Source organism: Ursus americanus, chromosome 26 (genome assembly GCF_024610735.1).
Source record: "Ursus americanus isolate L20-20 chromosome 26, mUrsAme1.1.p, whole genome shotgun sequence".
Taxonomy (NCBI): Eukaryota; Metazoa; Chordata; class Mammalia; order Carnivora; family Ursidae; genus Ursus; species Ursus americanus.
The window spans coordinates 3,477,651-3,496,793 of NC_142152.1; the positions used below are offsets into that span (position 1 = coordinate 3,477,651).

The following is a 19,143-nucleotide window of genomic DNA, read 5'->3' on the forward strand; positions in this document are numbered from 1 at the left end:
ACTGGACGTGGGCGAGCGGGCGCAGGCGCAGTGTAGTGAGCACGCCCGAGAGCGGGAAGTGGCTCTGCGCGGGCGTTTGCGGCGCCGCTTTCCTCGGTGGTGCAGGTCGGTCCGGCGGGTGAGTACTCTTTCCCGCTGCCGGTGTCCGTGTCGCGCACCGAAGAGAAGCGTATCCTTTTCCCGGCTTATTGTCTGACAGACCCTCTGTTATATCTTGTTCGTGCCGCTCGGGTGGGGGAAAAGGGGCAGCCGGGAGACTAACTTATCTTCTCCATCAGCCACGGTCTTTCCTCACCTTTAAAATAATATTAGCGTTTATAAAACATTTTTCTGTAGGTAGAAGAAAAGATGCCTGCCATACAGAAGCCGATGAGATTTGGACATACAGAGGGACACACGGATGTCTGTTTTGATGATTTGGGGAGGTAAGGTGCTTTGAAAAACAAAAAGAACGTTTCGGGTGTAAGTATTTTTGTTGTTATATGTGAGATAAGTAGTTTGCCTAAAATGACTCACCCAGAGAGAGAGAAATAAGGCTGAAATCGAAAATGGCACATGTATTTTCCTTAGATTTATTGTTCGATTCAGACCGACATTGTAGTTTTAGTATCTCGAAAAAATTAACGAGTGTAAAATCTTATTTCCAGAGGAGCTGGAAAGATGTGACCTTTCCCCCATATTTTCCTTTTGTTGACATCTTCTCTGTGTCCCACATTATTATTCTGTCAGATCAACTAGCTGCCTACTTGTCAAATTCAGTGGCCCGTTCTATCTTTCCTTGGCTTTTGTGATGCTGTTTTATTTTTTCATTATTGTTTTTAACCTTTTGACCGCTTTTTTAAAGTTAATTAATTTATTGTTTAAATTAACATGTAATGTATTATTAGCTTCAGAAGTCAAGGTCAGTGATTCATCAGTCTTACATAATACCCAGATATAATCCCTAATGTCCATCACTCACTTACCCCATCCATCCTTTTGACAGCTTTTTTTCCAACTTATTTCCTCTGCTTGATTGCTAAATTGTGATAGTTTCCCAGAACCCTGGTCTCTTTTATCTTTTTAAGTCCCATTCCTCTCTGTACTATCCAGTTGTGTGGTTTCCAGTGTCACTCCTGTATTGATTCATTCATTGAAAAAATATTTGTGTGTCAAGTCTGGTGGAGGCTAGAGATACAGTAGTACAAAGCACAGTCTATTCCTTAATTGACCTTAAAGTCTTTTTAAATTGACAGACATTGAGCACAAATTAATCACAAAAGTAAATGTATACTTAGAAATAATAAGTGATAGTGCAATGATGAGCATATTTGAAGGGAAGTTGATATAGCTTGAGGAGGCAGGGAAGGTTTCTCGGAGGCATTGTTTCTTGAGATGAGATCTGAAGATCGCGTAGGCATTAGGGAGTAAAAAGAGATGGGGTGGTGATGGCAGTGAGGTGGTGGCGGCAGCATTCCAAACAGAGGGAACATTACAGAATTCCAGTGGGGGTTGGGACCATGCTCAAAGGACTGAAAGAAAGGCAGCAATGCCAAAATGTATAGAGTGTGATACAGAGACTGATGAGAGATGAATCTGTGAAGGTAGGTAGTGGGCATCCTATGCAGGACTTTCTGGGCTTTATTAAGGAATCTTGTTTTTATTCTAAAAGCAGTAGGAGTGTATTAAAAATTTGAAGCAGAGAGATGTGATCAGACTCTTGTTTTTGAGAGGCTACCTGGAGGATGAATTGGAGAAGTAGAGTGGATGCAGAAAGACTGTGGGTATCTGTATTAGTCTGGTGGAATATGATGGAAGCTTGGCCTAGAGAAGATGTGTATGGAAAAAAGAAGATACATTCAGAAAATACTTAAAAGGTAGAATCAATAGAATGGATCAGACATTAAAGATGGAGGAGAGAGAGATGTATGGGATAACATCCGTCTTTCTGGATGTTAATTTGGGGAAATGATGGTGCCATTCACCGATATCTGAAATGCTTGGAGAGGAGTTTATTTCAGAGGTAGAATGAGGGTGGAGATTATGAGTTTACATTTGGACTTGTGCAGTATTTCTTTGAGATCAACTAGAGATGTAGACAGTTGGATAAATGGTTCAAAAGCTAGGAGAAGAAATGTGAGCTAGAGATAGAAATCTATATCTTTTTAAAAAAGTATTTGAGAGAGAATGTGAGAGAGAGCGAGCACAAGCAAGTGGGGAGGCAGGCAGAGGGAGATTGAGAAGCAGACTCCCCACTGGGCAGGGAGCCCCGTATGGGACTCAATCCCAGGACCCTGGGATCATGACCTGAGGTGAAGGCAGACGCTTAACTGAGCCACCCAGGCACCTTAGAAATCTATATCTTTTGCTGATGCCTCCTGGAGTTCAGGATTGAGGTCCTGGCTGGAAATCTAAATGTGGAAGTTGTCAGTAAGTAGATATTTAATGCTATGAACTTGGATGCAGTCACCTAGGGTGGGAGTAAATGTAAAGAAAAAAAGCTTCAAGGGCTAAGTCCTGGGACACTCCAGAATATTTAGAGATCAAGTTAGAGAGGAAGATCAAGTTAGAGAGGAAGATCCAGCTAAGGAGACTAAGAACAGGTGAACGGAAAAGTAGAAAACCAGGAGACAAGAATGATGTCTAGAAGGCAAATGAAATATAAGCATTTTAAGGAGAAGGAAATAATAAACTTTGCCAAATGCTGGTGGGTCAAGTTGAGGACTGAGAATCCCCCATTAGATTTAGTGATGTGGAGGCATTAGATGAGCTTGAGCTTCTTTTATGGAGTGGTAAGAATGAAAACCTTGTCACAGTGGATTCAAGAAAATAGGAATTGGAGTTAGGCTGACACGCAAAGAGTAAGGGTAGTTGAATAGGAATGTGAGGTCAGGAAAGGTCTTTGTTTTAAGGTGAGAAATACAGTATATGTATGAGTGGAAATGATCCAACAAAGAGGGATAAGTTGTTGTTAGAATAGAAAGAGGGAGAATTGCTGGATGGCCTTCAGTAGATGAGAGGGGCTACAATATAGTGCACAGGGGGAGAGAGTGGCTAAAGATAGGAGCATGGTCAAATTCACAAGTGGAAGGAAGGAGCACCTAGGTGGGATGGGGAGAACATGCAGCCAATTTCTATAGACTGCTTCTGTTTTCTGCTTCTGTTTCTGTTTCATTAGTCAAGAATGGGGAGGCAGTGAAGGTTTGAAGAAAGAGGAGTAGATATGAGAGAGATGATTAGAAGTGAGGGAAAACTTAAAGGCCTAGGGACATATTAGTTGGAATACTGGCAGCACTAAAGGCCTATTAGGTTAGTGATCATGAATTTAAAGTGAGACCAGGAGCGCCTGGGTAGCGCAGTCGTTAAGCGTCTGCCTTCGGCTCAGGGCGTGATCCCGGCATTCCGGGATGGAGTCCCACATCGGGCTCCTCCGCTGGGAGCCTGCTTCTTCCTCTCCCACTCCCCCTGCTATGTTCCCTCTCTCGCTGGCTGTCTCTCTGTCACATAAATAAATAAAATCTTAAAAAAAAAAAAAAAGACCAGACAACCTAGTTGTGTGGTTTTCTCTAGCCATGTTTAGCTCTGCAAGTGCAATCTTTTTTTTTTTTAAGATTTTATTTACTTATTAGAGAGAGAGAGAGCGAGAGAGCACAAACAGGTAAGGGCAGAGGGAGAGGGAGAAGCAGGCTCCCCGCTGAGCAGGGAGCCCGATGGTGGGGCTCCATCCCAGGACCCCAGGATCATGACTTGAGCCCAGGGCAGATGCTTAACCAACGGAGCTACCCAGATGCCCCAAGTGCAAACTTATTAATAGGGATAGAGATGGATTTAACCAGGGTTGGGGTTTTGCCAGGTTAAGTATGACACAGTGAAAGAGGGCCAGAGCGTTTGAGGATGAGGCAAAGGAGTGATTTTAAGGCCAGGCTGTGGAATCTAAGCCAGATTAGGAGGAATGTGAGAATTTGAAGGGAATGAGAGACAGTGAGGAAGTAGTTTCAGTAGATTATAGATCCTAATAGAAATAAAAAATCGTTGAAGTTAAGATATTAAGGTGAAAAGATAAGTGATTAGGATGATTGAAACTGAAATTATGAAGCAGTTGCAATATTGATAAAGACAAAATCTATGCTATGACTGTGGGAGTTTGGGGATGAGGTGGAGGATAAGGTTTTGTATAAGGTTTTGTCTGCATGGATACTGAAAATACTAAGAATTATGATAAGAATAGTGTTGTTAGAGAATGACAATGACCCTTGTGCTAAAAATCCTTAGGGAACATGGGAGATTTCTCTTTAGGATTTGTAAGTGATCTCTTAGCAGTTTTTTGTCTTTTTTTTTTTTTTAAGATTTTATTTATTTATTTGACAGAGAGAGATAGACAGCCAGCAAGAGAGGGAACACAAGCAGGGGGAGTGGAAGAGGAAGAAGCAGGCTCCCAGTGGAGCAGGGAGCCCAATGTGGGGCTCGATCCCAGGACCCTGGGATCAGGCCCTGAGCCGAAGGCAGACACTTAATGACTGAGCCACCTAGGCGCCCCAGTTTTTTTGTTCCTGTTTTTGTTTTTAAGAGTGGGTTGTAGCAAAAGAATGGAAGTGGTAGTGAAGGGCAAACTTTTTTTTTTTTTTAAGATTTTATTTATTCATTTGAGAGAGACAGGCAGAGAGAGCACAAGCAGGGGGAGAGGCAGAGGGAGAGGGAGAAGCAGACTCCATGCTGAGCTGGGAGCCCAACATGGGGCTTGATCCCAGGACCTGGAGATCATGACCCAAGCCGAAGGCAGACCCTCAACCATCTGAGCCACCCAGGTGCCCCGGAAGAGTCTCAGTTTTTAAAATTTATTTTCAATAGATAAATCTTAGTATTTTTACAGGTTCTGGTTTTTTACCTGTAGTCAGAGTGCCCTTTTTAATAGTAAGCTCTTCAATATTTTTGAAATTTATTTTATCATTTTTTTTAGTTCTTTGATATTTTTAAAGACAAAATTCATCAAGTAAGTTGTGGTTTCTTTGACTGTTTCACAAATTTTAAGCTTACTCAATTTAATATGCTGGCACTTTCCGGTGGTTGGTGTCATTTAATACAATTAAAAAAGGAGTCCCCTCAGAAGATTCTTCTCACAGGTCAAGATATTCCAGAGTACAATTAACAAATTTCAAAATTATATCATTCACTCTTTCAGCCTTTAATGTACAGTTTGTTCAATTTTTACTTGCTTTTGTAGGGATATATTTTAGTTTCTTCCTGTGCATAAGCTTTGTTTTCATTAACTGCATTTTACTAAAAGCTTCAAAGCCTTAAGTTGAATGCTTAAAGTAAAGATTGTTAACTGATTTTGAGCAAGATGCAACTAAGAGTTACGGAACTTGTTTCCAGTAATAATAATACTGTCATTATAGGGCACCTAGGTTTTGTAAAGTCACTCTTCATGAGATAACCTGGTGACGGGCATTAAGGAGGGCACTTGATGTGATGAGCACTGGGTGTTATAAGCAACTCATGAATCACTGAACACTACATATAAAACTAATGATGTACTATATGTTGGCTAATTGAATTTAAATTTTAAAAAGTCACTCTTCAAAGACTCAAGTATTTAAAAATCTAATTGATGATAGGCAGAAGAGAAAACATCTTATGCAATGCTGAAGTATTTTTGTGTATTTAATATCAGTTTGTGACAAAAATTTTGTTGTTATCCTGGGTAGAAATAAAATGATCTCAAAATTTGACAATTATGGCTTCTGTGTTGATTGGTACATTATCACAGTGCATTTGGTTTTGAATTATACTTTCAATTCGAAGTACATATGTGTTTCATAGATTTCTTAATTCAGTAAGTACATTGTTTTTGCTACAGTGCTGTGCTCAACCAAAATGTGTATTACTATAAAAATTAAGAATTTTATCTTTAGCACTGAACATTTCAAATGAAGTTAGATAGAATTCCCAATAATGTTAGATGTTTCACTGACACAGAATAAACTTCTAGAAGCTTTACTTTTTTTCCATGAGCTGAAGAGAAAACTAAACCATTATTGGAATTAATCTGACTGATTTTCTATTTAAACCCTCTGATGACATTGAGATAAAACCAGTATGATTTAACTGTTAGAAAAATTATTTTACTAATGGAGACAACATATTTATAGCTATAACTTTACTTCATACTTGTATTAGAAAACTTAAAATATAAAATGAACAAAATTAATTTAGAACCACTGTCATCTGTTTTAATGCTGCACTGTTCAGTAAGATAGCCACTAGCCACAGGTGGCTATTTAGATTTTAATTAATTAAAGTTAACTAAATTTAAAATTCAGTTCCTCAGTTGCATGAGTCACGTTTTAAACCACATTTTAATTGCTCAGGAGCCTGATATAGACTATTTCCATCCTCTAAGAAAGTTCTTTTGGACAGTACTGAATTATGAAAAGTCATGCCTGACAAGATGCAGACTCACTTTCTACAGCTGTAGAAACATGGTTTTCAGGGAGTCGCAAGATAATTACTAACTTACAAAGTAAATTCTCAGATTTCTTCAGGAATTTTGTGTCTTCTGACTTTCCGGTGGTTGGTGTCATCACTCCAGCCCCCATGGTAAACATCAACTAACATTTTGTTCATGTTACATTTCCATTATCAACTTCTTTTTTTTTTTAAGATTTTTTTTTTTTTTTTGACAGAGACAAGCCAGCGAGAGAGGGAACACAAGCAGGGGGAGTGGGAGAGGAAAAGGCAGGCTCCTAGAGGAGAAGCCTGATGTGGGGCTCGATCCCAGAACGCTGGGATCACGGCCTGAGCCGAAGGCAGACGCTTAACGACTGCGCCACCCAGGCGCCCCTCCATTATCAACTTCTTGAAAAGCAGAAATTTAGTATTAATTTTTTGTTAAACATGTACTTGATAGCTTTTTTTTAAAGTTGCTACTGAAAGGTATTTTATTAAAAGGCATAATCAATAATAAAATTAACATTTAATTTTATTCCTACAGTAAATGATAAAAACACCGTCAGAAGAATGCTCAGACTACTCTAAAAGCTCAACTCAACTGTTTAACTTAACTATTTCTTGCATGTATTTCTCATTAATTCCACTGTATTTCACTATAATTTTCCATTGATACCACCAACTGGCACCTGCAACTTTCTGCATCTCCTCACTGGCTGGCTTATTGCACCAAATAGTCAGTAGGGACAGCAGTATGAATTACTTACCCCATCACCACTGAAAGAAATTGCTCTCTGTAGGGCCTCTTGACTGACTTCACTTTGGTTTTCATCCATCAGCACCTGTTGTCTGTGAAAGGAGGTATTAGTTGTGTTGCATCAAGAAAGGATTGGTATGGGGAGATGGGTTATCACTTGTCTTTCAGATTTACCTATGTGATAAAGTGAGAATTCTATTCATTGTACATGTTTCACTACTAAACAAGATCACGGCAGAAGCTGGAAGTGCAAAGAAGTCTGTCAAACCCACCTAACCAATTTTGATGCAAATATAACTAATATTTTTTTAAGATACTACATTTTATTTATTTTTTTAAAGTTTATGTATTTTTTTAGTAACCTCTGTACCCAACATGGGGCTCGAACTCACGACCCGAGGTCAAGAGTCACATACTCTTCCGACTGAGCCAGCCAGGTGCCCCAATACTATGTCTTAAAATAAAAAAAATCAAGGATGGATTCTAAACCAGCTGGATGCATAAATCAGGGATGTCCTAGGCTGGGGCGCCTGGTGGCTCAGTCAGTTAAGTGTCTGCCTTCAGCTCAGGTCATGATCTCAGGGTCCTGGTCATGATCCGAGCCCTGCATCGGGCTCCCTGCCCAGCAAGGAGTCTGCTTCTCACTCTGCCTCTTCCCCAGGCTTGTGCTTTCTCTCTTGCTCTCTCTCTCTCTCAAGTAAATAAATAAAATCTTTGAAAAAAAAGGAATGTCCTAGGCAAAAAGACTAATGGTCCTTCTATTTATTTCCTGTAGAAGGGAGTCCTTACTCTTGCATTAAGATCATTGTAAATAGGATGACCCCCAATGTGCATTTTCTTTCTCAGCTTCTTGTACTGTCTGCTCTAAGTGAACTCCCCCATATTTTACTAACTTCATATTTTGGTTCATGTGGTTTCCTGTTTGGAACTGCTCTGTTCACCAATCTCAGCATATCCAGTTCTGCTTGCCCTGTTTGACCTTTGACTTCCCAGTATAGATACCACCTTTCTTATGAACCTCTACAGTTCTTTATGTGACTTCTCTTTGCCATTTGCCATGTTATTTTTGTATTTTGTTTGCTTTTGTTTGTATCAGGACACATACAGATAGGACACATACCAAATGAATAAAAGCACCAGGAAGAAAAGGGGTTTAAAACAAGATTTGAGAGATACAGATGGCCATTTGAATAATCAGCTTTGGATAATTGAGCTCTTGCATCCATGCGCTTATTCATTCAACAGACATTTATCAAGGCTTCTATATGTCAGAGATTGCTTTGTGCTAGAGGCACAATGGTAAGCAAGGTGGACCTGGTTCCTGTTGTTAACAGAGATTACCCATTCATCTTTCTTACATTATTACAGATAAAGAATTTTATGCCAAGGAGAAATTGTAGGGGACATTAAATTCACCTTTCATTTTATAGGGTAGGAGATTAGCGGGCCTTGTTATTGAGGTTTATGTATGTAAAATGAGAAAACATTGACTAACACTTTGATTTTATTGAAAAAAAGATAAAGAACTCCAAAAAAATTAATAGGCTTGAAACTGGTTGACTTTTCTTTTTCTTTTCTAAAACTTGGATGACCTTTTAATGAATGTGTTTCCTTCACAGTTATATTGTGACTTGTGGAAGTGATGGTGATGTGAGGATTTGGGAAGACTTGGATGATGATGATCCTAAGTCCATTAACGTTGGAGAAAAGGCATATTCATGTGCTTTGAAGGTATTAAAAACATTTATAGCTACCGATGAGAAATGATACTGCTGTGTGATTTTTATGTATGGGTGAAGAATATTTTTGTTGAAGTTTTGAATGTAGGTGTAGTTTTGTTTGTTTCTTTTATAAAATAATATTCAAATATGCATAATAATGCCAAAAACTACCTGAAATTTTTACAAGTAAAATCTGAATCTGAATGGGTTTAAAATCTGAATCTAAAATCTGAATGGTTTATTAAAGGTGATTAATGGTTTAGTAATGTAAACCAATTAAAATATTTGCAAGAAATTATACTTCTTCTTTTGAGATGTTCCCTTCTTTCCCTTTGAGAGAAAACTCCATGACATTTTCAGGTGTTCAGTTCACTAATTTAGACAATTAATGACACTAGAAAAGAGGAATATTTTAACTTTTTCAAGATACATACATGTTTCATGTTTCTAATGTTTTATGTAAGTATGGGAAAGATATGTAGGTTATTTGGAGAATGGAGACATGTTTTCAGAAGGCCTTTGCAAACTAAGTATCTAAAAACCACTAAGATTTTTATTTGTGATGAATTTTAAATAGAGTGTATTGTATTTGTGTAGAAAAATATTTTCATAGAATTCATGTTTTTTTCAAACTCAGGCTCATTAATGTAGATGAATGAGATGGTTTTTAGATACTTTTGATATTCTTTTTAAAATGGTCATAGTGGCATTTAGGTGGCGCAGTCATTTAAGCTTCCAACTCTTGGTTTCGGCTCTGGTTATAGTCTCAGGGTCGTGAGCTTGAGCCCTGTGTCAGACTCCGTGCTCAGTGTGGAGTCTGCTTGAGTTTCTCTGTCCCTCTCCCTCCCCCTCTTGCTCATGCTCATGCGTGCGCAAGCACGTGCTCTCTCTCTCAAATAAGTAAATAAATCTTAAAAAAAAAATAAAATGGTCATATATAATGGTAAATATATTCTCAGAAGGAAAAATATAAATGACCAACATATATTTGATACAAGTTAAATTTCACTAATAAGCAAAGAAGTACAAATTAAACAATTGGATTTTTTTTCTATCAGATTGGCAAGGATGAAAAATATTGCTAATTCCAGTAATAGTGAGGGTTTGGAGAAGTATTTGTAAAGGAAAAACACTCTCCCATCTTTTTCCTTTATTCTCACACTACTACCTTCCTCATAACACTTCCAACACCAGATGTGTGGGTTTTTTCCCTTACACCGAGCAATTCTCTGTAATACTGGGTGGGTGTCCTACAGTTCAGTTCAATTCGGACACTGACAGGAGTGAGCACAGACCTTATAGGTCAGGGGCTCAGTCACATGAGACTGCCCCCTCTTTAGATAACAGTTGCAAGCAGTAGGTCCCCAGGTTACCCACAGCATCTGTCCTACTTGGGTATAAATCAGAGGTTCCCACGACCCCCTCCTCCGAGCCAATCTTTTGCTTGAACAGCTCACAGAATTCAGGGAAACTCCTACCAGTTCATTATATTGTGAAATATAAATAAAGGATACAGGTGAACAGCCAGATGAAGAGATACATAGGATAAGGTCTAAAAGGCTCTTTTTTTCCCCATGGAGTTGGGGTCCACCACTCTCCTGTTAATGGAGATGTGTTCACCAACCCAGAAGCTCTTTGAACCCCATACCATTAGGATTTTTATGGAGGCTTCATTACATTGGCATGATTGATTATTAACTCAATTTCCAGCCCTTTTCCCTTTCCCGGATGATGATGGGATAAGGCTGAAAGTTCCAAGCTTCTAATCATGGTTTGATTTTTCTGATGACCAGCTCTCATCCTGAAGCCATCCAGGAGCCCACCAAGAATTGCCTCCTTAGAACAAAAGACATTTCTATCACCCAGGAAATTTCAAGGGATTTAGGAGCTTGTATCAGGAACCGGGATCAAAGACCAAATGTTAGAGCAAAAGCTGCTCCTAGTAATCTTATCACTTAGGAAATTACAAGGGTTTTAGGAACTCTGTGCCAGGAATGGGAGGCAGAGACCAATATGTATTTTCTATTATTTTATAGTATTGCACAACCGTTGCTGAAAGTGTAACTGGGGAGTTTTGTTTTTCTGATTTTTATGTTTTTGGGGGAGAAGGGGCAGAGAAAGGAGAGGAAGAATCTTAAGCAGGCTCCACGCAGGGCTCCATCTCACAAGCCTGAGATCATGACTGAGCTGAAATCAAGTCAGATGCTTAATCAACTGAGCCACCTGGGGAGCTTTTTAAGAAGTAAATTGAGGGGTGCCTGGGTGGCTCAGTGGTTGAGCGACCTACTCTTGATTTCAGCCCTGTTCATGATCTCAGGGTCATGGGATGGAGCCCCATGTCAGGCTCCGTGCTTGTAGTCCGCATGGAGTTTTCTTGTCCCTCTCCCTCTGCTCCTTGCACCTTCCCCTGCCCTCACTTGTACTCTCTCAAATTAAAAAAAGGGGGGAGTAAATTCATACTGTGTATCAAACTTCTAATGCACATGGTCATTTCTGGCTATTTACCTTGAGGAAATTCTTACACACTTTCATATTTGGTCAAGGATATTAGTAAAACGGTTGTTTATAATAGCAAAAATTAGAAGTGTCCTTCAGGAGAGAATTTGTTTTGTAAAGTTTTTTTTAAAGATTTTATTTATTTATTTGAGAGATGGCAAGAGAAAGCACTTGGTGGTAGCAGGAAGAGGGAGAAGCAGGCTCCCCGCTGAGCAGGGAGCCCGCCCTGGACTGGGGCTGGATCCCAGGACCCCGGGATCATGACCTGAGCCGAAGGCAGATGCTTAACCAACTGAACCACCCAGGCACCCCTGTTTTACAAATTTTGGTAGACCCATGTAATGTATTACTATGCGGCCACCAAAAAAAAAAAAAAGTGCGTGTTGTATATCTTCATCTGCAAAGATATTTACAGTGAGTTGAAAAATGAAAAACAGTTGCAGAGTAGTCTGTATTGTGTAGTCTTATGTTTGTTAAAGTAAAAGATATGTATATACATAAAAGTATATAAGAAAGTTAGAAGACTTAACCCCAAAACGTTAACGGAGGTTACTTCAAAAGAGTAAGGAAACTCATTCTTTGCCCAGAACAATTTCATGTTGTTATTTTTCTTCTATAGTATGTATGCGCTGTGTTTGTGTATGAAAAGAATGTAAAGAAGAAAAAAAGTGGTTTTGTGGTAGTTTCCTAGGGCAGCTATAACAAATTTTCACAGACTTGGTGGCTTAAAATAAAAAATTATTGTCTCGCAGTTCAGAAGGCAAGATGCTTGAAATCAAGGTGTGGTCAGGGTTAGCTCCTTTGGAGGCCCTGAGGGAGAGTCTGTTCCATGCCTCTCTCCTAGCTTCTGGTGCTTGCCACTTATACGCAGTGTTCCTTAGTTGGAAGATATATCACTCCAGTCTCTGCCTCCATCTTTACATTGCCTCCTTCTCTGTGTCTTTGTGTCTCAAATCTCTCCATTTTCTTAAAAGGACACCAATCATTAGATTTAGATCTGTAACTTACTACATGTGCAAAGATCCTATTTCTAAATAAGACCACATTCACAAGTACCTGGGCTTAGGACTTAGGCATGTCTTTTGGGGGCCATTATTCAATCCAGTACAAGTCTGTTTTCTTTGGCTTTAGGAATAGGGTTTATGGTACTTCATTGAAATGACATTACCAAATAGCCATGTGAGGCTGACAATTTTATAACAGATTTCATTTAAAGTATAATTGCTTATAAATATACTTTCTGTTTTTGGAGTTGGTGGTACAGGGAAGTACAGTTAGATGTTTTGTTTGAGAACAAAGTGGAGAAAATGTCACTCTCCAAAATAGTGAAAATGAGATGAATCAACTGGTAGTAATAGTTAATGCTTGCATAGTATTTTACATTGTCAAGGCCTTTTAACAAAGATATGGGGAAGTATGTGGAATTACCTCCGTTCTATTCTTGGGAAAGTCAAAGCTCTGAGGAAGGTGAGGTGACACTGTTGGTAAGGAACACAGTGGGCTGGAGCTCAAGTCAGCCTGTGCTGGTATCCATTCCTCTCAGTCCACTAGGGAGAAGAGTGATCTGACTAGATCCCTGGTCCTTTGGCTGTTTTCTTTTTTTTAATTTTACTGGTTGATAAAGTACTGATAGTGACTTGGTTTCCCAGTAGATTTGTTGGAAATTGACTTCAAAGCAAGTCCTTTATTCAGATCTCCTGGGTGAGTAAGTGCAGATATATACTTTATTTTCACGACTAGAGGACCAGTTAATGTGTTGTTAAAGAATTACCAAAGATCTAACTGAGGATGCTTAGTCAGATTCTAATAAGAGATCTGTCTGTCAAATAAAGCACAGCCAGGTCGCAGAATTGCTGTGCATGCACACAAATAGTTGGTGTTTCTGTAGTTTTGCCAAAGAACATGTAGCATCATCAGTGTTGTCTTGAGTTGGTTATAGTTTTTCCTTAATTCTCTTCTTGTTTTCACATTTAAGCAATTGTTAGTTTAGCTTCAACAGGATAGATTTAGTGTATTGTGGATTGTTTAATTACTTACAGTAGTTACAATGTAGGCGTAAACAGTATTTTTCACCAATTTTCCAGTGATTGAAGATAAGTATATATTATAGTTCAAATCTGAATCATCTCTGCTGTTACTTGAACAGATGTGTACATCCTCCCCAGTTTTCCTATATAGTAACGTGTCACTGTATTACTAAGTTCTTTTTCCACTGGAGTGGGAGCAGGTGCTGTAGAGAAGTGGAGGGTCTTACATGTGCAAATAAGACTGAGACCTATTACTGTAGAATATTCATTAACTAGTAATTTGTTTCTTTAGCAGTTATCATTTAATCCAAATAAATTGACCATATGATTTATCAGAGTGTGTATGGCATTGGTAGACTATGATTTAGTCTGTCAGGACTTGGTTCCTCCTAGAGAAGTAATAAAATTAAGGTTCTAGGGCAGATACTTAACTTTTTATGATTCTTAGCCAAAATCTATGCAAAGCAGTGGTGTCTGCTGATCATTTTCAGATCCTAAAACTTTCTGTTTATGTATTGTTTTTATTATTTTTTAAAAAGGTCATTTATATTTTTAATTCCAGTATAGCTAATGTACAAGGTTACATTAGTTTCAGTTGTACAATATAGTACTTCTCACCAGTTCTACAGTGCTCACCAGTGTAAGTATATTCTTTTTAGGACCCTCCTACTCTGCTGTCTTCTTATTTAGTGTTTTAAAGAGAAGCCATGGATTCTGCGTTTAGATTTTACCTACTCCAAAAAGACATTTAATGATTTTATTGTGGAAACACAGGGCAACACTGTAGTGCGGACATGCCTTCTGATGTGCTAGTCCCTCACTGAGACTAGCTATGTTTTTTCTCTGAAAAGCTCTCTTGAGTCCTTTCATGACACTTTGGGATGCATAAAAATACTATTTAAATAATTTTCTTGTCAGAAGTAAATGAAAATCCAGAGGCTAAAAATTTGGCTGGTGAAGGGAGAATTAAATTCCATAAATGTAATAAGTAAATTTTCTTGCTAATAGACACTTCAGGAAACTTGTACATTGAGTGATGATTTTTCTCTTGACATTAACTACATTTATAAGTTTTTATTTTTTTATAGAATTGCTAATTGTGGACAGACTCAATTGATTTGGACTTTTTTTTGCCAATGTTTCTTTTAGAATGGGAAATTGGTCACTGCAGTATCTAATAATACTATTCAAATCCACACATTTCCTGAAGGAGTTCCAGACGGTATATTGACTCGCTTCACCACAAACGCAAACCATGTGGTCTTTAATGGGGATGGTGCAAAAATTGCTGCCGGATCTAGGTAAGGCCCTCAGGTACCAGAAAGAAAAGTAGTACTAGAACAGAATGGTCTCATTCATTGGCTTCAGGGTAACATTTTCAGGATTCTCTCCCTTCTTTGTGTGTGTGTGTGTGTGTGTGTGTGTTACTTAATTCTTTGTGAGGTGGGGAAGGGCAAAGGAAGAGGAAGACAGAGAATCTTAAGTAGGCTCCATGCTCAGCACAGAGCCTGATGTGGGGCTGTTGTCTCACGACCCTGAGATCATGACCTGAGCCAAAATCAAGAGTCAGATGTTTAACTGACTGAGCCCACCCAGGTGCCCCACTTATTTTATATTCAAGTCTTTAGTAAAGGTTGTTGAGGGCACCCGACAACCTTGTGTTTCTTTGTGAATTGAGATATATTGCTTTGCACACAGCCTTTTCAGTAAATGCTGAAAAAGACTGTGGGGAAACATGATAGTTTGATATGAAATTTTAAAAATCATTTTGGGTAGAACCTGGACTGTCAGGATTTTTGTTGTTTCTCTTGATGCTTATTTGTCATAGGAAAAAAAGAAAGGAACTAGTGAATTGCTGAGGTGGAGTAAAAGGCATAGTATGTTTTGTTTTGTTTTTTTTTAGAATTTATTTTAGAGTGTGCACGAGCGGGGGAGGGGCAGAGAGAGAGGGAGAGAGAAAATCTCAAGCAGACTCCCTGCTGAGCGTGGAGCCCAACACAGGGCTGGATCCTAGGACCCTGAGATCATGACCTGAGCCAATATCAAGAGCTGGCCACTTAACCAACTGAGCCACCCAGGTGCCCCTGACATAGTACTTTTAAAAGTGGTTGTGACTGAAAAATAAAAAAGGTTGGGACTTTAATTAATTAATAAATAATAGAGGCTTAAGATGTAACTAAGGAAGCCACTTACAAAGTTATTTGTTTTGTTTTTTTTTTAAGATTTTATTTATTTATTCGACAGAGATAGAGACAGCCAGCGAGAGAGGGAACACAAGCAGGGGGAGTGGGAGAGGAAGAAGCAGGCTCCTAGCGGAGGAGCCTGACGTGGGGCTCAATCCCATAACGCCGGGATCACGCCCTGAGCCGAAGGCAGACGCTTAACCGCTGTGCCACCCAGGCGCCCCAAAGTTATTTGTGTTTTAAACGAAAATCCTGAGTTGTGTTTTTAGTATCTTTACAGAGCAAGATTTTTACAGAGCAAAAATTGGTCTTAAATTTGGATGCCAAATTTTACATGTTGCTATAAAGAAATTATGACATTTACTCTTGTGATTTTGAAATATTTGGGTCATAGATTTTAGGAGAGGCTTTTGTATGGGTATTTATTAATGTCCCTTATGCATTACTCTTATTGTTCATAGTGATTTTCTAGTGAAAGTTGTGGATGTGATGGACTGCAGCCAACAGAAAACATTTCGAGGACATGATGCTCCTGTTTTAAGTCTTTCCTTTGATCCTAAGGACATCTTTCTGGTAATCATCTTTTTCCCTTTCTTCTTTTTTTCTTTTTTTTTTTTGTCTTTAATATGTTTAAAATTGTAAGAGAATTAGCAGAAAATTTCACACAGTTAATAAAAAGGCTGTTTGGTTTATCAGTTGAACCAGTGTCCATATGGTATTATGGCTGTAACTATAGAGAAATTTATTGTTTTATTCCTGCAGGCATCAGCTAGTTGTGATGGATCTGTCAAAGTGTGGCAAATTTCAGATCAGGTAAGCTTATCAATTTGAATTTAAAACTTTATGCTCATTTCTGTCATAAATGGGGTGTTATATAGTATTGGGTCAAATGAATAATTCTTTTTCTTTATAGTTTGTTTCTTTTGAGTAGCATTGAGTACTGTTTTTGTGATCAAATCTATAATAATCTAATGCGAAAGTATGTTGAAGACTAATTGTGTTTGTACCCAATCACAAGGGAAATAATAGATTTATATTTCAATTTTAGGTTTTATAAATCAGTGGGGAAAAATTAGTCAGTATATATTTACTCTGTCATGAACTACCATGTGTTGGGATCTCGATGTTAGGGATACAAAAATAAAATAAGACGTTGGCCACACTTTATTTGGAGAGTCACACAAATGACTTATTCTAACCAATCTGATAAAAGTTTTAAAGGAGGTGTGAAGAAAGTGCTCTCTAGATTGGCAAAGGGAACAATTAATTCTTCCTGAGGCATTCTAGAGATAATGTGGCTGATGAGAAAAGTATCCCCCACAGAGTATTCCTCAATAGCCACAGTTTTTTCCCCTTGTATTTGAACTGTTTAAAAGGGTTGATTTTGATACTTTAACATTTTGTTGGAGATTTCTTAACTTTATTTTTGTAGATGTTTTAAGATTTTAATGTATTGGGGTTTTTTTTATGTGTGTATATATGTTTATTCAGCGAGTATATTGTTCACTTATTCTACATTGGAAATACACTTATTTAATTATTTAAGATTTGTGCTTTTTATACCTCTGAATTATTTAAAGTAATTTAGGTAAATCAGATATCATAGTTAAATGAAAGTGAATCAGGTTGCTTTTTTCATAGCTATATGTCATTTTGAAGAAAGCACCTATGAAATATATTCCGTTCTGCATATCTCTTTGGGAGAAGTTTCATAAAGGGAAATAAATTCTCTTTTTTAAAATATCAGACATGTACTATTAGTTGGCCACTGCTACAAAAATGCAATGATGTGATAAATTCAAAATCAATCTGCAGACTTGCTTGGCAGCCAAAAAGTGGGAAGGTAAGTGACTCTTACTTTTCAACCTTTGTTTTAGTTATTTCTTCTAGTTCTTGTCAACTTTGAATGTGAGAATAGTAGAATTAATTTTTTAAATTGTAAGTATTTAATTTAGGTTATAATTTAGTGCCCCAAGCCAACCAATTAATATTGAAATGCTTTAAGAAACATTTTAACTTTGGGGTGCCTGGGTGGCTCAGTTGGTTAAAGTGTCTGACTTGTGATGTGGGCTCAGGTCTTGATCTCTCAGGGTTATGGGTTTCAAGCCCCCAGGTTGGGCTCCATGCTGAAAAAAGGAAACATTTTAATTTGGTAAAGGTTCTTTCTGAAGTGTACATTTTGTATGAATTAATTTTATATTCTTCTTTATTTTTGTATTTGATGGAACAACTCTGGAAACAGTCTTGTTATGTCTACTCTTACTAGTAGCGTTTAACGTTTTGGAGATAGTAGCTGATAGACAATAGAAAAGATAGGAACTGCTTGAAAAGAGGAAGGAGAATGTTCATTATTTACAAATGAAATCGTTGAAGATAAGGAGATCTTAAGAAATCAACTGAAGGAAAAATATTATTAGTAAGAAAGTCCAGTAAGGCAGTTGGAAACAAACTTATATACAAAACCAGTATCAATCCTATATATAAATAATAGCCATTTAGAAAATATGGTGAGGGAAAAAATGATGCATTTACTGTGAAATCAAAAAAGATGAAATAACAAGGGTAAACTTACCAAAAATGTTAAAGGGCTATATAAAGAAAACTTTTAACATGATATCAAGAGGAGTAAAAGAAGACTTAAATAGAAAAATATATTCCATTTTTAGAAAAGATGTCAGTTCTTTCCTAAATTAACCTATAGTTTTGAGAAATTCAAATGTAAAGTATCAGTAAGATGTTTGAGGGGGACCATAGAGCTGTTGTAAAATCCATGTGGAAAATGAAGTCTTGGAAAATAAAAGTGATGGAGTCTAATCTAGGCAGATATACATATTATGATGCTATGAGAATTAAAGTGTGCCACTGACTCATGGATGGACAGATATCTCTTAAACAGAGAAATAGACCCAGTATATGAGGAGTTAGTATATTGAAAAGGTGTAGAAAAGAAGATTGAGTAAATGTATTGGCAGAGAGCATGAATACCGGGAGCTAAGAATCTTTGAGAATCATCTTAAAGGCTTCTTACCACATGATGAATCTCTATAGGTATTTGCTGTATAATTTCAACTTTTCTGTACATGTGAAATTTCTCAGAAAAGATTAATAATCTTGACAATATAAAAAGTAAACATTTTTGTATGAAATATTTCAGTCAAAGAACAAATGACAAACTGGGAAAAATGAAAATATGACAAAGAGCTAATTTTCTTTTCTTTCTTTTTTTTTTTTAAGATTTTATTTATTTATTTGACAGAGACATAGCCAGCAAGAGAGGGAACACAAGCAGGGGGAGTGGGAGAGGAAGAAGCAGGCTCCCAGCGGAGGAGCCCGATGTGGAACTCAATCCCAGAACACCGGGATCACTCCCTGAGCCAAAGGCAGATGCTTAATGACTGCTCTACCCAGGCGCCCCTCTTTTCTTTTTTTTTTAAAGATTTTATTTATTCATTTGACAGAGCATGCACAATCTGGGAGCTGCAGAGGGAGAGGGAGAAGCAGACCCCCCCTGCCGAGCAGGGAGCCCAACGTGT

At 38.0% G+C, this 19,143-nt stretch overlaps 1 protein-coding gene and 1 long non-coding RNA gene across 4 annotated transcripts in view; one reads left to right on the plus strand and one right to left on the minus strand.

Moving 5' to 3' along the window:
• The first annotated feature begins 32 nt into the window (after positions 1-32).
• Positions 33-19,143, plus strand: part of WDHD1 (WD repeat and HMG-box DNA binding protein 1) — a 57,491-nt gene continuing 38,380 nt past the window's right edge. The window contains exons 1-7 of one of the 3 annotated variants that reach the window (XM_045810591.2): positions 33-118; positions 337-425; positions 8,803-8,914; positions 14,577-14,728; positions 16,072-16,183; positions 16,373-16,423; positions 17,358-17,453. In XM_045810591.2, the coding sequence (XP_045666547.2) occupies positions 349-425; positions 8,803-8,914; positions 14,577-14,728; positions 16,072-16,183; positions 16,373-16,423; positions 17,358-17,453 (600 nt within the window). In that variant the 5' untranslated portion in view covers positions 33-118; positions 337-348. Of the gene's footprint in view, positions 119-336; positions 426-8,076; positions 8,483-8,802; positions 8,915-14,576; positions 14,729-16,071; positions 16,184-16,372; positions 16,424-17,357; positions 17,454-19,143 lie in introns of those variants that run through there. The other 2 variants (XM_045810592.2, XM_045810590.2) reach the window with 2 other exon arrangements.
• Positions 7,169-19,143, minus strand: part of LOC148107670 (uncharacterized) — a 64,264-nt gene continuing 52,289 nt past the window's right edge. Inside the window, exon 3 of the long non-coding RNA XR_015721754.1 lies at positions 7,169-7,275. This is a non-coding gene — a long non-coding RNA (uncharacterized LOC148107670). The remainder of the gene's footprint in view (positions 7,276-19,143) is intronic.